At 43.5% G+C, this 16,351-nt stretch overlaps 1 protein-coding gene across 1 annotated transcript in view; it reads left to right on the forward strand.

The window, feature by feature from the left end:
- The first annotated feature begins 7,805 nt into the window (after window positions 1-7,805).
- Window positions 7,806-16,351, forward strand: part of ARHGAP32 (Rho GTPase activating protein 32) — a 180,738-nt gene continuing 172,192 nt past the window's right edge. The window contains exon 1 of the mRNA XM_086626940.1: window positions 7,806-7,900. Coding sequence (XP_086483066.1) covers window positions 7,806-7,900 — 95 coding nt within the window. The remainder of the gene's footprint in view (window positions 7,901-16,351) is intronic.

A 16,351-nucleotide genomic window follows, 5' to 3' on the forward strand; every position in this document is an offset into this window, starting at 1 on the left:
GGTTGCAAGATTCCTGGTGATAAATCCTTACTCTTGGTGTTGGTGGAGTGAGTCCCTTATTGCAAGCACCAAGCCCGGCAGGAGATCAAGTCCTGCGCTCTTTCCAGGATTCCTGGTGAGGTCCTAGTATCAAGGAAGAAGGGCTTGTGTTAAGAGCACTGAGTACTGGATTTAACTTTGGCTGGATTTTGTTAGCGTTTCATTTGTCCATAAAAGCTATTGGCATGAAATATTGATTTAGGGACAGCGGAAGGACATCACTAAAAACTAAAGCCAAACAGTGCTCCTCAACTTTCTCCAACCCCTTTCCTTAAGTTTAACAATTGCAAGACTCACTTGGAAAGAAGAGAGTGATACTTTTTTTTTGGTTTTTTTTTTGTATCAGGGTAAAGGAGTTTCTTACAAAGCAACATTTGGAAAAGGGGAAACACAGCATTTTGTGATAATGAAAGAATGGGAAGATAAATATAGATAAGGGGTTGTGGAAGGACTGATTTTTTTATTTTTTTTTTAGGAAAAGGAAGTAAAGATGAATAAAATAACAGCAGGACAGTGAAAGACACAAGTAGGAAAGCAGGGGGTAATAAAGTGGAGAGCAGGAAATAAGAGAATTTTAAAGAGAGACTGAAGTTGAGTGAGAACCTGGTGAAGCAAAGCCATGTGAACAGCAGAGTAAAGTGAAAGTTAGGTGAGCTTCGTGGTTTGGCTTGTTTGATGTGGCTTAAGACAGGCTTTTAACTCTAATGTAGGAAGAACAATTCTGAAAATGTTTTTTGACAGTATGAGAGCAATGGAGAGATGATGAAGAGTCAGTTGAAGATACCTTCATGCTGCAGTAGTGCCCGTGCAGAATCCAGGAAGCTTCATGCAGGCTTCGCTGAGGCTCACCCCCTGAGATGTGGTGGCTTGACGTTGTTACCAGTCCTTAATCACTAACCTCTAAAGAAGCAGCACACCTTGTTTTCTGCGTGAGCGTGAAGAACTTGGCGTGACACACAATCCAAGCTCTGAGAGATTGCACAGACATCTCTGGTAATTTTTGAGGAATCATTCATCTTCTGTCTTTTCCAGTTCCCTGCTTCTCACAATGAGGACACCAGCGAGGTGCTTGGATGTTTTAGTCTGGAGAACAAAGGTGTTAAACTGCCTTGACGTGGTTAGAAAGAGTCGAACTGGGAGAGCACAGAGATGGGGATACCTAAAGCACAGTATTGGCCAACTTGAATGTCTGAAGAAGCTAAACCATAGACCTGTTTCAGAGAGGGTCAGCCAGAATGAAAGGAGAATTACGACTGTGATAAGAACAGGCGCTGATAGAGAAGACAAAAAAATCTCCTCTCTTTCTCTCCTTGCAACTATCTTGGGGGATATTTTAATTGAAAGCTTTCATCCGAGAGGGCATTGAGGTGAGATAGAGGCAGAATTATTACCAGAATTATTACAGTGTATTCCTGTGAGTCAAATCACGGGCTAATATAAGAAACAGAGCAGCATATTGCAAGCCTTTATGCCTGGGGAAAAAGGAAATCTGGAGTCCTTTGTACCATTCTGTATTTAGATACTGGGTGCGTGACAGCTGCAAGGTAGGTGCTTAATGGAGTTCCCACCCCTCCGAGGTGGGGAGTTTGGCATGGAAGCATGGAGTTAGAGCATTCGTGCTGCAGAGGATGGACTGTGTGATCCCATTAGATGGGATCACCTCGAGGTGAACTGGTCTGATGGCCTGGCCTACCAAAAGTGCTAAGGTTTGACGTGCGTTTTTCAGCTCGTATGATAAAAGGGAGGATCAACTTGTATGTGAAGAGCAGCTGGTTGAAAAGGGGCTTGAGTTAAGGAGGAACGATGCTCAGAAATGAGAGGAATGGGCAAACAGGGGAAGCATTTGAAGTTTTTCAACTACTATGTAATCTCTTCTGGTTAGAGATACAGAGATGCTCAAATCACTTTCAGGATGTTCTTTGTTTCCTTGTTACTGCTAAACTCTTGCACAGGAGAAAAAGTTGCTCCCTTGGGTGCTGTCCTTTGGGGGCTCAGGAAACTGCTGTCTTTGAGGACTTTGACCTGGTTGCAGTGAAATGTTGCCTGTGCCACTTGCCATTTGACCCGTTCCCCTGTTACTCAAACCCTTTGATTCCAGACTTGGCCACCTTCCACCATAGGATGTCTCAATCTGTGGCTCTCCTTCACTCCAGTTGTGTCATCAAACTTGAAGAAAAACAGCTTTGCTCTCTTCCCCACAAGTTTTCAAGGTGACACAGTTCTAGACAGTAGTGTCAGGTGCCTGACCACCTTCTTTTTTCCCTGAGCCTGCTTCTGCTTCTCTCTCTGCTACGGAACCTGCTTGTTTTCTCCAAGTCTAGAGAAACCCAGAACTTCTCTGTGGTAATTACTGGGCTTGTGTTCCTCTCTCATGTCTCTGTTCCCCATCCCTCAGGACGTTTTCTTGTCCTATGAGCTTACCTTGCGTTTTCACTAGGCTCAGGAGAAACATTTTTTTCAAGTCCAAGTGGAAACAAGTCCAAGGCGTGAGCTACACCTGAGCAGCTGAGGCTGATGATGTATTTCTACCTAGCTAACTTCTGAAGATGTCAATATTTAACAAAGCTTGCTGTTTCTTTTGTAATGCAGAGCTCTGTTCTCCCATGGCCAGGACTCATTTGAGGGGAATGTGTTTCAAGTCCACGCTCCCTGCCCTGCCGTGTTCCTCATTCCCTAGAGGGCAGGTGGCTGAGGTCTTAACAGTGCTGAGTACGAGCAGGTGGATTGCACAGACACACCTTGGGCACAGCGCTGCAAAGCAGCCGTGCAAGCACAAACTTGTACTGAGCAGCAGCTCGCTCAGACTGTTTGATGGAGGAAGAAAAGCAGTGTGGGAATTCTGAGGTTAGTCACCCAGTTGAACGTCTGCTTCACGAGGCTGGTTCCTCTTTGCTTTGGAATAAGGTTTCACTAACAATAAGTCCCAGGGAGTACCTGTTTCTTGTACTCCTGGCAGGGATTCCACCAGTGAAGATGATGGTTTGTGACTTAAAAACACATACCACGTGTCCCATGCAGGTTTTAGAGCTAGGTAGCTGCTCCTCAGGTTCCTCTTCATGTGTCATTTCCAGTTCAGCTGAAGTATAAGCATCCTATTGCAGTTTTGTGCTCGTAGCTTTTATAGAACCAAATCCAGATAGGAAAGGATTGAAGTTTTCAGTGGAGGTTGCACAGGTACAGCACCTCCGCCGTGACTGGTGGCTCAAACTGGTCTCAGGAAGGAAGGGGAGGTGATAGGACACTTCTGCATGCTTGCTTGGTACCTCTAGCAAGAGCTGTGAAGTTCCTTTGATAGCCTGTGTTGTAATAAAAACTGTATTTGGCACCTTTTTTTTTAAAAAAAAAGACTTGATTGGGAGCTGAGGGTGTGCACCCAGTGTGAGAGGAGGTTTTCCTCTACAGCTCGATCACCCTTTTGTAGTCCTGATCAGAGATATTTGCAGGACTGAGTTTTTCATTGAGATCCTAAATTTTTTCTCCTCTTCTCCTTCCCCTGATACCACATACACATATAATCTGCAGTTTCTTTATAGAGAAAACAGAAATATATCTGCAGAAGATGAGTTGATCCTCCAAAGAACAAGGTCTAAACCCAAGGAATTCAGCATGGCAATAACTGTCAACGGAGATGTAATAATGCATAGCTGTAGAAATGGCCTTTGAAGGTGATTAATTGTGGAGGTGTGCCGTAGTGGCAATAGCTTTGTACTTTAAATAGAGCCTTGAGCGTAGTTCTTGTACGGGAGAATGTGCTGGAATTCCAACTCCCTTTTGAACCGGGATTGGAAGGTGTCTGCTGCAGCCTGCTCAGCAGTTATGTTGTCTTCTTGGAGAAAGCATGGCTTAAACCAGCCCTTCAGAAATTCATTTAACCATACCACTGATGTGGCGAGAGCTTGAAAGGCTTCCCCATGTATTTTGTCAGTCTGGATTTCTTTCTTGTGTGGTGATTCACTGAGTCCTTCCGGTATAAAAAGCCATTTTTCATATACCATGGGACCGAACAGGCTGTGAGTGACTGTGCTCTGTGGCTCAGAGAAGGCAAATGTCCTGTCATATGCTTCAGCAGAGAGCAGTTTGTGACCTATGTCATCCATTAGCAATGAAATAGTACTCATCTTGGGCTAGCAGCAAGGTTTTCCTTAAATATTTATAGTTTCTTGGTTCCAGCTGTCCAGTTGATCTTCACGTTTCCTGAATTTTCCTCAGTGCGTGTTGAGCAGTGGCTTAGCTAAAATCGTGGTGGTACGTACCGTATGAGAACGGTGTTGCTTCAAGTCATTTATTCAAAAAAAAATATATCAACATTGAAATGTTTCCCCATTAAATTCATTTGCTTTTGGAATCAAAAGCAGTCCTACATTGTCTTGTCACACATACATTATTAATTGCAATCCATTTTTAATTTATTGAAAAATTATGCGAAGAGCAAAGGAGGAAGCTGTCTTGCAGCCTGGATAACCTCAAGCAATCTAAGAGGTTAAATTTAAAATCCACTCTTGCTCAGCATTTTTATCTTTTTTAAATGGAACGGTGTTTAAGGAACTACCACAGGAGGAATGAATGCATTGGCAGAGGTGACAAGTGGTATTCAAGTTGGATTATCTTCTTTAAGTGGTTGACAGGAGTTTCTGTTAGGAGAGAAGTGTCTGAAAGAGGAGTTGGTGGTGCAGTTTCCCAAAGTTTATTTAGATAGAACTGAATCATTGTGTAAATCTAATTATCATTCTTGTGAGCTGTCAACCTGGAAGCTGGTAAGTTGGTCATGAGTGCAACTGTGTCATAAAGAAGCTTTCCAGTTTGGAGATTTGTTCTTGAATTCAATTCTGCACTACTCTCTGTTACCCCAAGGATTAAGAGAGAAAATGTTTCCAAGCCCATTGCTAATTTAACAGCAAATTGGAGCTTGCAGTTAGTGATGTCATTCTGCTCTGTTCTCTTAATTAAAAAAACAAACCACAAAACAAAAAATCCTCCACAATTTGGGTCAAAATTTTAATTTGGTTTTGCTATTACTACGATAATTTAAGCCCTAAATAAGGATAAAATATAGCTGACTGGAGACCAGGTCTTGTCTATGTTGGAAAAATGATCCATTACTGTCAAGTTGTCTCCAGCAGAAATAATCAAGCTTATGTGCAGTAAAGCTGTGTTAGTTTACATCAGGCTGTAGCTCAGTTTCGAACCTGGTCTTCTAAGAGATGTCTTGAAGACCTTTAAAATGTGACACTGATGTCTACAGCAGCGTTTCTTAATAACTAGTGAATTCTTGTTAGCCGTGACACAAAATACTGATTATTTTTTACAAAATCTGGAGCCCTGGTCTTGAAGAAAGGCTATACTGTACTGAAAAATGTATAAATACAAAAGCAACAGTCTCTGGCCTTGGTGAATTTACAGTTGGCGTGCAAGGCAACAGGTGTGGGATGGAGACAGACTGAAAGGAGGAGCTGGAGATGGCATCTCTTGGCGTGGTTGGCACTGTAGTGTCATAGAAGCATGGAAAGCAACAGCAGGGTGTAGTCTTCTCCTGTGCCCCCAAACACCTGCATGCTGTCGGTAGTGGATGTGCTGAGTTTCTGATAAAAGCATCCTCTTGGTAGTAGTGAGTGGTTGCAGTTAGCTGGCAGGAGACCCTTTTGGAGCTGTGCAGTAAATGTTTGCTTAAATTTTTCCCCACAGCTACTTCTATTCTGCTGTTAAACACGATAGCAGACCTTAAGCTGCAGCAGATGCACTATGGACAGCATCTATTGAGTTTTTATGCTTTATTGCTTTACAGAATGGCAGCTTTGGGTTTGCTTTATGTGTGTGACTGTTTCAGCCTGGATTGAACGCTGATCACTTGGACTAGCAGCTCCGAGGGTGGCTTTGAGCTTCATTCTCTTAAGAAGTGGGTTATCTTCTATCTGTGGTTACCTTAGGGTGCAGCAGAGGAGCTTGTGGTGGTACAGCTGGTTGGTGAGTTTGCACAGGTTTTCTCACCTCGTGTTCTCGTTAGTGTCAGTGCTTTGGGGTCCTGGACCACCACAGAGTTCTCATCCTGGCTCTGTCCCCATCTCTCCTTGTGCCAACACTTTCCTTCTCGCCATGTGTTTGTTTGCTCCTGTGACGGAGTTTGGCTCGAGTTGAATTAACTCATCCGCTCAAGTCGGAGAAGTCAAAACCACAAGTTGAGGGATAGAGTCCCAGAGATGAATTAATCCAGTATCCTTTGGTCTCTGCTGCAGGGAACTGCAGGTGGGGGTGGTGGAGGGGGAAGGAGAAGCGTGGTGATGGTTCCTGAAGCCCAGCAGCTACTGATGCAAAGTCAGAATAGTGTTTTTTTTTTTCCTAAATGGGCATGTTGTTACCTAGTCAGTTCTTCTGATTTTGGCTTGCTCCACTCCTGCATGTCTGTTTTGGTGAAACAAAGAAAAATTAGCACTGGGAGAAAGGGATTTAGAAACAATCATTAGGCTTTCTAGGCACAGGACAGGTATAACCTGTTTGACTTTGCTCAGGCTTTGCCGAGCTTGCATCTTCTCCCTCTCCTGGAGCTGCTGAACTAAGGGTTGGCATGCTGTGTCCTTATGCATTAGGGCTAATTAACAAGGTTATTGTCACTCAGTTATGCAGCATTTAGCAAACAGACATTTAAAACGAAAAAAAAACCCACAAACCCCAGAGTTGTACCAACTGTGTAGCCTCTTCTATTCAATTTTAAACAAAAAAAGTGTTTTGATTTTTATTATTAGCAGTAATAATAATACAAAAAACCACTTGTGCTGTTCTACAGAGGTGAGAATAGCTCTACATTTTGTACCAATACAGAAAGATTAAAATGTCTCCATCAAGGTCACTCAGCAAGCTCATGGCAAAGCCAGTCATCCATCATCCCAGCTTTCCTCTTTATTTGCTGGACCTCACTGCCTCTTAGGGGTATCTGATGATCCAGCCTGCTGCAGTGGTGGTCTGATGGAAGATTGCAGTCTTCTAATGGGATTTGAAAGTTGGTCATATTTCTGTTATTTCATTATGAGAATACTTATTTCCTATTTATGGCTTAGAGGATAGAAAATGTAATACCAGTTTTTACACAGCTCCTTTTAAAACTGGCTGCATAAACAGAGAAATAAATTAAGTTCCCAGTCTCCTCTGGGACCCCAGTAAATATTATCCTGCTTTCAAAAAGGAGGAAGCAGAACAGCAAACACGAGTGTCATATATCCGAGGTTATGCAGTTGGCAGAACTGGGAATGGACTCCCGCTCTTGTGACTCTTACTGGTCACTCGCATCAGAGTTGCTGAAGTTTTTTTTAGGGGTAAAACCAGCCAGAGCAGGTGGGAACCATCCGTGCGTGGATCCGAGGGACGGGGCAGGAGGTGCGCAGGACAAAGGAATTAATTCCTTTACCTCCCTCCGGCGCGCAAAGGGTTACAGCCGAAACGCCTGTAACAGCCTCGGGAAAGCATGAATCAGTGCTGGCGAGGGGAGGGAGGCAGAATGGGAACCTGGAATTCCGAGCTGGTTTGTGCTTCTCATTCCCATGTACCTTTTTATTTGGGGGGGGGGGGGGGGGGGGGGGGCTCGGATGCGGCGCTGCGGAGCGGACACTGGAGCCGGTGGGATTACGGGAGCGTGTCGTTAATGGGAGGGTGGGGAAGACTGGAGAAGGAGTTGGGGGGGGGGGACAACCTCAGTCCTCAGCCCTTTCTCCTGCTGCCTCCTCCCTCCTCCTCCTCCTCCTCCTCCTGCAGAGCCTGTGTGTGTGTGTGTGTGCAACATGGAGGGAGGGACCGGAGCCTTCACCAGCATCTATCCGACAGCTTTCGCTGCGGGAACCGTAGGAGCTGGAAGCAATCTTGATGGATCTGAAAGGTCAGTGCTATCAATAAATCACCCGCAGATAAACGCTCCTCGGAGATGCTTTCTTGCCTTTTTTTTTTTAAAAAAAAAAACAACAACCCCCAGTTTTCTCATAAATGGAGTATTGGAACGATACCGTGTCTCCGTGGAATGTAATTGTTCCACAACTGGCCGTAGCCAGCGATGCCTAATAAAAATGTAGAGCGCGATTTAAAAAGGCAAGCGTGGCATTTGCAAAACTTCATTTTAATTTTTAGTGTATTTTTAAGCATATGCATATGGCTGCGTGTCTTTTAAGTGGCTGAGTATTTGAATGGAGGAAGGTTAATTACCTCCTTCAAGCAGATCCCTCTGTGTAGGTTACACCAGCACGTAGAAAGCAGACAAAGTATAATTTTGCATCCCATTCTTCATGTGACAGTGGTCCTTGAGGCGTTTTCGGGTGAAGTGTGTCGAATGTGGTTATTAGCATGGCTGAAAGGTGCGTTTTTTCAATCAAAAATGCAATATATGCTGTCAGGAGCAGAGCACATCCTCTGTACTTTGGCTGTGTGAAAACAGCAATAGTCACAAGGGTTCTGTGCTGAGTGTATTTTTTTTTTTTTCCCCCCTTTCTAATGGGTAACTAAGTGCTGTTGATACGATATAGGTTTAGGAGCAATAATTCTGGAGGGCCAGGTTATCATGTAGTTAAAATTCTTGTGGAGTGAGACAGTGCTGATTATCTTAATGGCAAATGGTCTCCTTCACCCTAGGCTTGGATTTGTGCTCTGGCTGGTAGGAAAAAGCCTATTGCTGTTGCAGTTCAGATGGGATTTTTCTACTTCAGGGCTGAGAGTGCATAAATATTTAGTTGGTGGAAAAAAGGAGGGAGTCGGGAAACCAGTATAATTTAAAACTTGCTGTCTTGGGCATATTGTTACCACCTGCCTGGTTTACAGATCAAGGCTATTTCTACCAAGCTAAAAGTTATTTATGAACATAGCTGCCGGAAGCTGGAGACACAGGTTCTTCTTTCACTGTATCACACATTATCAACAAAGTCTTGGTAATTTATGCTAACTCCACCTACTTCAGCTTACACTGCCAGAAACTGGAGGAGAGTAGCTCCTACCAGCACTGCAAAATTTCTCTGAAATTATCTGTGCATTCTTCCTTTCTGGAAGTATTTTGCCTCAGGAAAGCTGCTAGTGAATATTTTCTCATTGTTTGTGCTACCTGGTGACTCAGGTACTGGGAGAAATCTGGTTAGGTCATTTGGATTCCCCTTACTTTGAAACAAAACTGAATTTAAAAACTGAATGTGTATGGAGTACTAATTCTGGAGCCCTTGCACTCCCCAGTGTCCTTTGTGACAGAAGCAGCACAACACACAATATATTGGCACCCATATATCCAGACACACACGTGCCTTAAAGGATTTTCTAAATCGGAACACTACAGGATTTTTGTTTGATGGGAATTGCCTTGGGAATGCGTGGAGCTCACTCCAGATGAAAACTCTGATGTTTGTAAGTAGCTGGTGATGCCAGCGTGTGCAGTACCTAAAGAAAGATGAAGTTTAGCAATGATCTGATCTGACCTGTGCAGTTTTCTTCCAAATGGGTTTTGTATTTCAGGGAAGTCTGCAGATTAAATATGTTTGAGTTCTGGCAGTGAGAGTCCCCTTTTTTGCCAGTTATTTGGACAGTCCAGAGCATGACAGAACTTTGTATTAGATTATTATGGTTGTCTTTCTGAAGGAGAACCTCTTACTCACGTTCCCTCAGTGTCCTTTTCAGCATAGAGACAGAAACTTGCTTTTTTCTTACAAGCAAGACTTGCATTTATTAGGATTATAGAAGTATTTTTAACTTCATACTCTCAGTCCAGTGCTCCTGACTGATTCTTGGAGTCTGAGGGAGTTTTCCGATAATTGATGTAAAACTAAATCTAGACAAAAGGAGTTGTGCTGATGTGTATTTTCTTCAGGGGGAAAAAAATAATCTTCTGGGTGGTACATCTAAGGGTTGTAGAATCCTTGCCCTACCTGTAGCAATAGCTTTTTGGCTGGAGAGGAAGAGGGACAGCAAAAAGCAACTCTGAGCTTGTGGAAGAGCAGTCATTGCCCAGGACAGCTGAATCACGGCACCGACAGCACGGCGGTGAGCGTTCCTTGGGATAGATAGCATCTTCTCCTGGGCCAGTCTCCGGTGATTTGTGTTATGCAGAACCAGTTCTGGGTGACTTGGCATGGCATGACGTTACCTCTGCTAGAGCTGCGCCGGGACTGCTAAACTGCCTGTTCTCCTGACCTCTGTGTGCCTTCCAGCTCGCCTTGCACAGCTTTCCCATGCTCCAGTGGTGAGGAACGTGCTCTCTCCAGCTCCCCCCAGGATGCTTTCCCTGGAAAAAAAAAAAAAAATCCCTGCGTTTTGTCTTACAAATGTAACGTTAGTGAGCATGTCCTTTGCACCCACCCCGTTCTCCTTGCAACAACCAGCATGTCAAATATACTATGGCAGGTGTCTTCAGCATTTATATGAAGAATACAAAAAAAAAAAAAAATTAGTTTAATCCCCCTTTACCAGGCTTTTTGGTTTAACCTTTCTCTGAACTATGTTTCTTCTTGTTGTTTGACACTTTCTGAAAACTTCAGGGACCAGAATGTGAGGTTTTGATATTCTGCTCCCGACAGTGGTCAATAAAGGAAAGTTAAATCCCCTATTTTTCACCAATGGTCCTGTGATATAAAAAGGAATGTTATTTCTGGGGAAAAGAAAAAAATAAACCACAAAAAAAAAACCCCAAAGTAGGTGTTGGAAGGGAGAATTAAGGTGACTTTGAAGTGATGTGTGATGGACTGAAAGCAGAAGAATTGGGATGGGATCCGAGCTTTCCAATCATGAGGATAACGACCAGAGCAGGTGACTGTTAAGCTGCTGAGTCAGAACAGGGTAAATTTCCATGTGTATTGAAAACAAATTAAGATATAAGCCTCAGCACTTAAATATATTTCACACTCATACCTGCTGCTTTGTTCGGGTCCAACAGCACACACCGGAGCGTGATTTAGAGCGGGATGATGGAAGGGGAGAGGAATTTGAACTTGGTACCTTTGCTTCAAAGCACCATTTACATTCTAGCTTCTCTCATGTCCTGTGATTATTCCTTCTGAAATGGTGAATGCGAAATTTGTTGTCCCAGCACCTCTGGAGACACCTCAGAGGTGATGCAATACCTGTTTTCTGTCTGATGCCTTTTCTTACGCAATCCCTAGTCTAATCTAATCTGGTTTTCTTCATCTTTGGGTAAAACAGCAGCCAAAGTGCAATGCTAGCTACAAGATCTGTTACAGTTTTCTTTCCAAGCTGATAGCAACCACTGTCTGGTCCGAGATGCTTTGTGGTGGCAACGACCACAAGAGGGTGGTGGTCGTCATTGGCAGCATGATATTGGGCAGAGCCGAGCGTGACCTCCGTTGAGCTTCCTGGGCCAGGAACGTTGTGTTTGTGTTGGATCACCTCTTAGATTGCCATCACGGCTTCCACTTCAATGTACAAAGGGTTGCCCGGCCTTGTGTTCCCTTTCAGCAGGTCCCATGGCTGAATGAACTTGTGAAGCATCCGGAGGATGACAGTGCATTACTGCTTGTTGGGTTACGTATTTACCGTTACTCTAAGTTCATTTTGAAGCTCCTCGGAGGTCTGAAGTCTCTGGTTACTCCAACTTGGGGAAGGACTCTTAACCTGACACTTCTTGTAACATGAAAAGACGAGAAAGCCTTTCTAACATTAGCAGACCAAGAGTTTGACACAGCTCTTTGGTTTTTAATTCCGACAGTCCAAGCTGGGGGCAATTTTAGCTGGATCATCACGAGCATCCTGTGGCTTTTGCTGAAATAAGATGAGGGCTGTGTTGGATGTTGAGCTGATACACAGGCGGTGGTGATGGTTCACTTTCTCCTGGCACATGGATCCAATGCAGTGCGTGGTCCTGATGGGATTTAACCACTCGTAGAGGGGGCAGCTCTGTCATGACTCTCCACTTGATCCGAGTCTCTGGGTGCAGCTCGTTGTTATAAACCAAACATGACATGCTCCAGCAATGTGTTTTCTTCTTTTCTTTATATATTATACAGCAATTTGCCTATTTGTAGTGCCATTGAATAGCCAAGGATTTCTCCACGTTTTTTCCGTAGGGTTTGTAAATCAGTGCTCCAAACCTTGTCCAGGATTGGAATGTAGCAGATGACATTTCAGCCCTTAAGGAGTGCTTTCACCATGCAAACACGCTTTAATTTCTGGCCACGTTTCTTCGTTTGTGTGTTTCACACCATTTTGTGCTTTTTAAAAGGGGAATATGGCAAGATATTACCCAAACTTTTTTTCTGAAACATAAACAGAAAATTTCCAAGCCTTTTGAATCTGTTGTTCTCTACGTGTTCTCTTCCTGATACTTGAATGGAACAACTTTACTTGCTGTATTAATAAATGTAATTTGGAAACGTACATTTTATCTCTTTGCAGCTCGTTCAGTGTCACTGTGCTGAATTCTGCCTTAGGCATGTAAGTGTGCTGGACCAATGCGTGTCATGCTCTTTTTTTAAGATTATTTACTTAAAATATCCGACTATTTTAGTGCATATGCCCTCAGTAGCTGTGTGAAAAGCTGTGTGTTTTGTAGATAAAGCTGTATTGGGATAAAAGTTTTGAGAACCGTATCAATACATACCATGAAATCAAGTGTCAAAAGGTAAATAAAAGGAGCATTAAACTACCATTACATTTTTTTTTTTTCATGGTTTCTGAGCAAATCTCGTAACTGGGAGTGCTGGGGAAGAGGGGCCCTGACACAATATTTCCATGTTTCCCAGTAGTGATTTAACAGTAAGGTAGAACTTTGTGTGACATCAAACACACAGCGAGCCCCTCGCTACACCTGAAATAAGAGTGAGTTCCAACCCTGGGCACGTGGCCTGACACCTTGGTCCATGTGTTTGAAACTTAGACATTCTCCTTTGAAAATAGCACCAGTCAGCCAGCTCAGCTCCCGAAGACGACATTTAAGATGCTTTTGCGTAAGCGAAGCCTACTCGGAAACCAACTTGGACATCCGAAGTGTAGGAGCAGGTTTGAAGAGTTTTCTGCAGTTAAATTGAGCTCGTGTGGTAGACTGCAAGCAAAGCGGGCGAGATGGAGTGCTTCCCGAGACGGAAGCAAGGCGTGAGTCGCGAAAAATGAAACAAGAGGAGGAAACGACAATGATGTCTCAATTTTGCACGGTTTCGTCTGATGCGTGGTGTTGACAGCTTCCCTTTCAAAGGGGACTTTCCCAGCTTCTTGTACTACTCAGGGAGCTGCTTATTGGGCACACATGAAACCACTTAGATTTTCATAGACTGAAAATCTCCCTTCCCTATTAATGATTGAGGGAAACAAAGCCACTGCGAGATATCAATTTCAGAAGATGGTTGTTCTTAAATCCTAGTGTTTGTGGTTGCAGAGAGCCATTAAATTCATGCCCAGAAGGTTTACCAGAGCAGTGTTGACTTTTATTTTTTTTTTTGTCTACAAACTAATTTGTTTAATTCTGCCACGGTTTCTCCTAGCTTTTCACAGGAGCAACGTAATGAGATTAAGAAGCCTCTGATCGCTTCCATATCTGATACTTAAATCCCCATGGGAAGCTGTGAAAGTGTCAGAGCTCTGTTGATCTCGTATGGGGGCCGTGCTGGCAAAGCTGAGGGTTATTCTTTACGTAAGAGGTTGTAGGTTTGGTTGCTGGGATGATGGAGTAGCTGAGCTTCAATCCGTAGCCTTGGAGCCAGCGTGATTTTAAGGAACACAGAAGAGATGCTGAGGCTGCTGGCCAGGGGGTTCATTATTAGAAGGAGAAGACAAACACCCCCCTCCTTCCCCCAGAGATACTCTGAAGAGGGAAGCAAGTTTCACAGGGAGATAATTATGCTGCTGGAAAAACTGCTGTGACAGCTCAGAGCACCACAAGTGGAGTTCTTGTGAGGGGAAAAAGCCGTGTCAGACATACCAATTTCTTCCCTTTTTCTCCCAGTTAGGTATGGTGTATGTGCATAGCGTTGTCCTGAAGCACTTGATGCTTACCTCGTGCCTGCTTCAGGCTAAGAGGCAGTAAGTCTGTTTTTTCAAGTGCCAGAGCCCCCAGTCTGATTTGTGAATACAGATTGACACCTGAATTCTATTTTCCCCTGCTGGTGGAAGTATCCATGATTGATTGATTACGAGTGCAAGATCAGAAGCTCTTTCTTAAAACCAAAATGAAGGAGAACTGGGCACGGTTTAAAAAAGAAACCAAACAACACAACAGTAATTTTGAAGCAGTGTTTTTCCTGTCCTTTCTTTACCCAGTCCCTTTGTTGTCATTGAGAAGTTAACAGTTGCAATAGATGTTTTGTGGAAATCTCCATCAATCTCCATGTTAGATCTCTCTTGAGCACCTTCAGAGCTTACAGCCTCTTCTGTTTAAGGTGCATGTCTGATTCTTAATTAGTTCCCCCCAATTTCCCAGGGATGTCTCTCCATTTGAGAAAAATGGCTTCTCTCCAGTTCTTGAGCAGCAGTAGTCAGCTTGGTGGAGATGTTGCTCTCTGGCTGCGTGTAGGACATTACTTGTAGGCATAATACCCCTTTTCTCCACGCTTCGGTGTATGTTAACAAACAGTAGAGACACCCAAATCACACAAAAACCTTTTCTCCAGCAAATGTCTCTGGTTTTGAATACGTTCTCCCTTTCAAGGGCTAGACCACACGTGGATCTTCTCAGGAGCAGCTGCTTACAAATAATTCCAGCTGCAGACAGACCCTGAATACAGCACTACATGGTCTGTATTGGGCCTGCTCGTGCTGACCTTTCCCAATCCCTTTTATTGCTTTTTAAGCTCAGGCCTATCTCTTTGCTTAATTAAAATATAAATTCTAGATACTTTTAAATCTCAAAATTCACACATAAAAGCTGAAGCTACTTCTAGTCATTGATCTATTGTCTTCTCTGTTTGAAGTTGGCAAATGAAAGATGCTTTGCTTGTAACTGTTCCTCTAACAAGAGCTATAGGGTTTGCAGGGTCTGCAGAGCCATCGGGTGCACAAGCACCAGTGAACACTGGTCTTTGCTGTGCTGCTTATGAATTTTGAGAGAGAACTTTTACCCCCTGAGAACTAGTTACTCAGTTTACACACGCGGGTCAGAAACGCTGGTGCGATATGGCAAGGGAAAACCTGAACTTCTTGGCCACAAGACTTTGTGAAGATAAAGATTTCCCTTCAAGGAATATTGAATTCAGTTTTCAGAATAATTTTCCTTAGTTCTCATTTCTTTTTCGTTTTTGGTGAGGAAATGTCAGGGCAAGGATAATTATAAATCCTCTAAATGATTTGCAGATGAGTCAACGTTCAGTCAATTGAACAATGGAATGTACACTTGACCACATTTACACAGAAAACAGCCAGGAGAGCCACCAGAAGGAGTAGGGCTGGAATTGCTTGAACCTTTTTGGCTGCTCGTGGTACAAGGAAGAGCTATGCCAGCTGGAATGCAGCTGCTCCTTAAATCTGGCACTTAATGTTGAGTCCTGTCAAAGTACATAATGTTGAAGAATCCTGATCAGTTTGTTTGCAGACAGAAGAGTATCAGTGAAGACTTGACTTGCAAGGGTGGAGGGAAGTGCCGTCACGTCTCTCTACGAAAGTCTTGCAGACTTGCTGCTTTGAGGATGGAATTTGTGTGGCTTTGAAAATCCACGTTGGATTAAACTAGGGCCAAAAAAAAAAAAGGCAAGCATTCTTGTAGACGTCTAGTGGTTCCACAGATTATCGGTGGCCCTACTCCCGTTCAAGCCTGTGCTCCATCAGCAAGCTGCAGCTTTCCAAAATGACTCATGCCGTCTGGAGTACAATCCAGTAAGAGAATTGGATACCACTTTGTGATTTTGCTATGCACTTTTTCTCTGGATGCCGTGGAGATAGGTTTAGCACACTGAAAAGCGCTATATACGTGCAGATTTTAGCGTCCTTGGGAACACGAGTGTCAGCACACGATGCTGGTTCATGGGGCAGAAATCTGGGCCTTTTCAGTGCTTTCTGCTCCTTGGATCAGTAGGGAAGATGTTAAAAATACTTGATATATTTGGGTGCTAGTGTAGCCGTGATGTTCAATTTCTGAAAAATGTTACTAAAAGAAAAAAGCTGGTTTAGTAAACTCTTTTTTTCTGGGTTTTATTTGACTCTTTTCATACCTTGTAAGCGATCGTGGCAGAAATTAACAACAGAAAAACTCAGTTGTGTGATTCATTTTGTGTTCAGTCCTTGGATCTATGTGCAGTGGGGTTAATCCATTTGTTTTCCTGGCAAATAGCGCAAGCAGGCGTCCATCACAGGTTGAACGGGAAGAATTATTTATCATGAGAGAAATAATTACAGATTTCCTATTGCAACTGCTTTTCTGGCAGAT

This window comes from Tauraco erythrolophus, chromosome 26 (assembly GCF_009769465.1).
Source record: "Tauraco erythrolophus isolate bTauEry1 chromosome 26, bTauEry1.pri, whole genome shotgun sequence".
Classification (NCBI taxonomy): Eukaryota; Metazoa; Chordata; class Aves; order Musophagiformes; family Musophagidae; genus Tauraco; species Tauraco erythrolophus.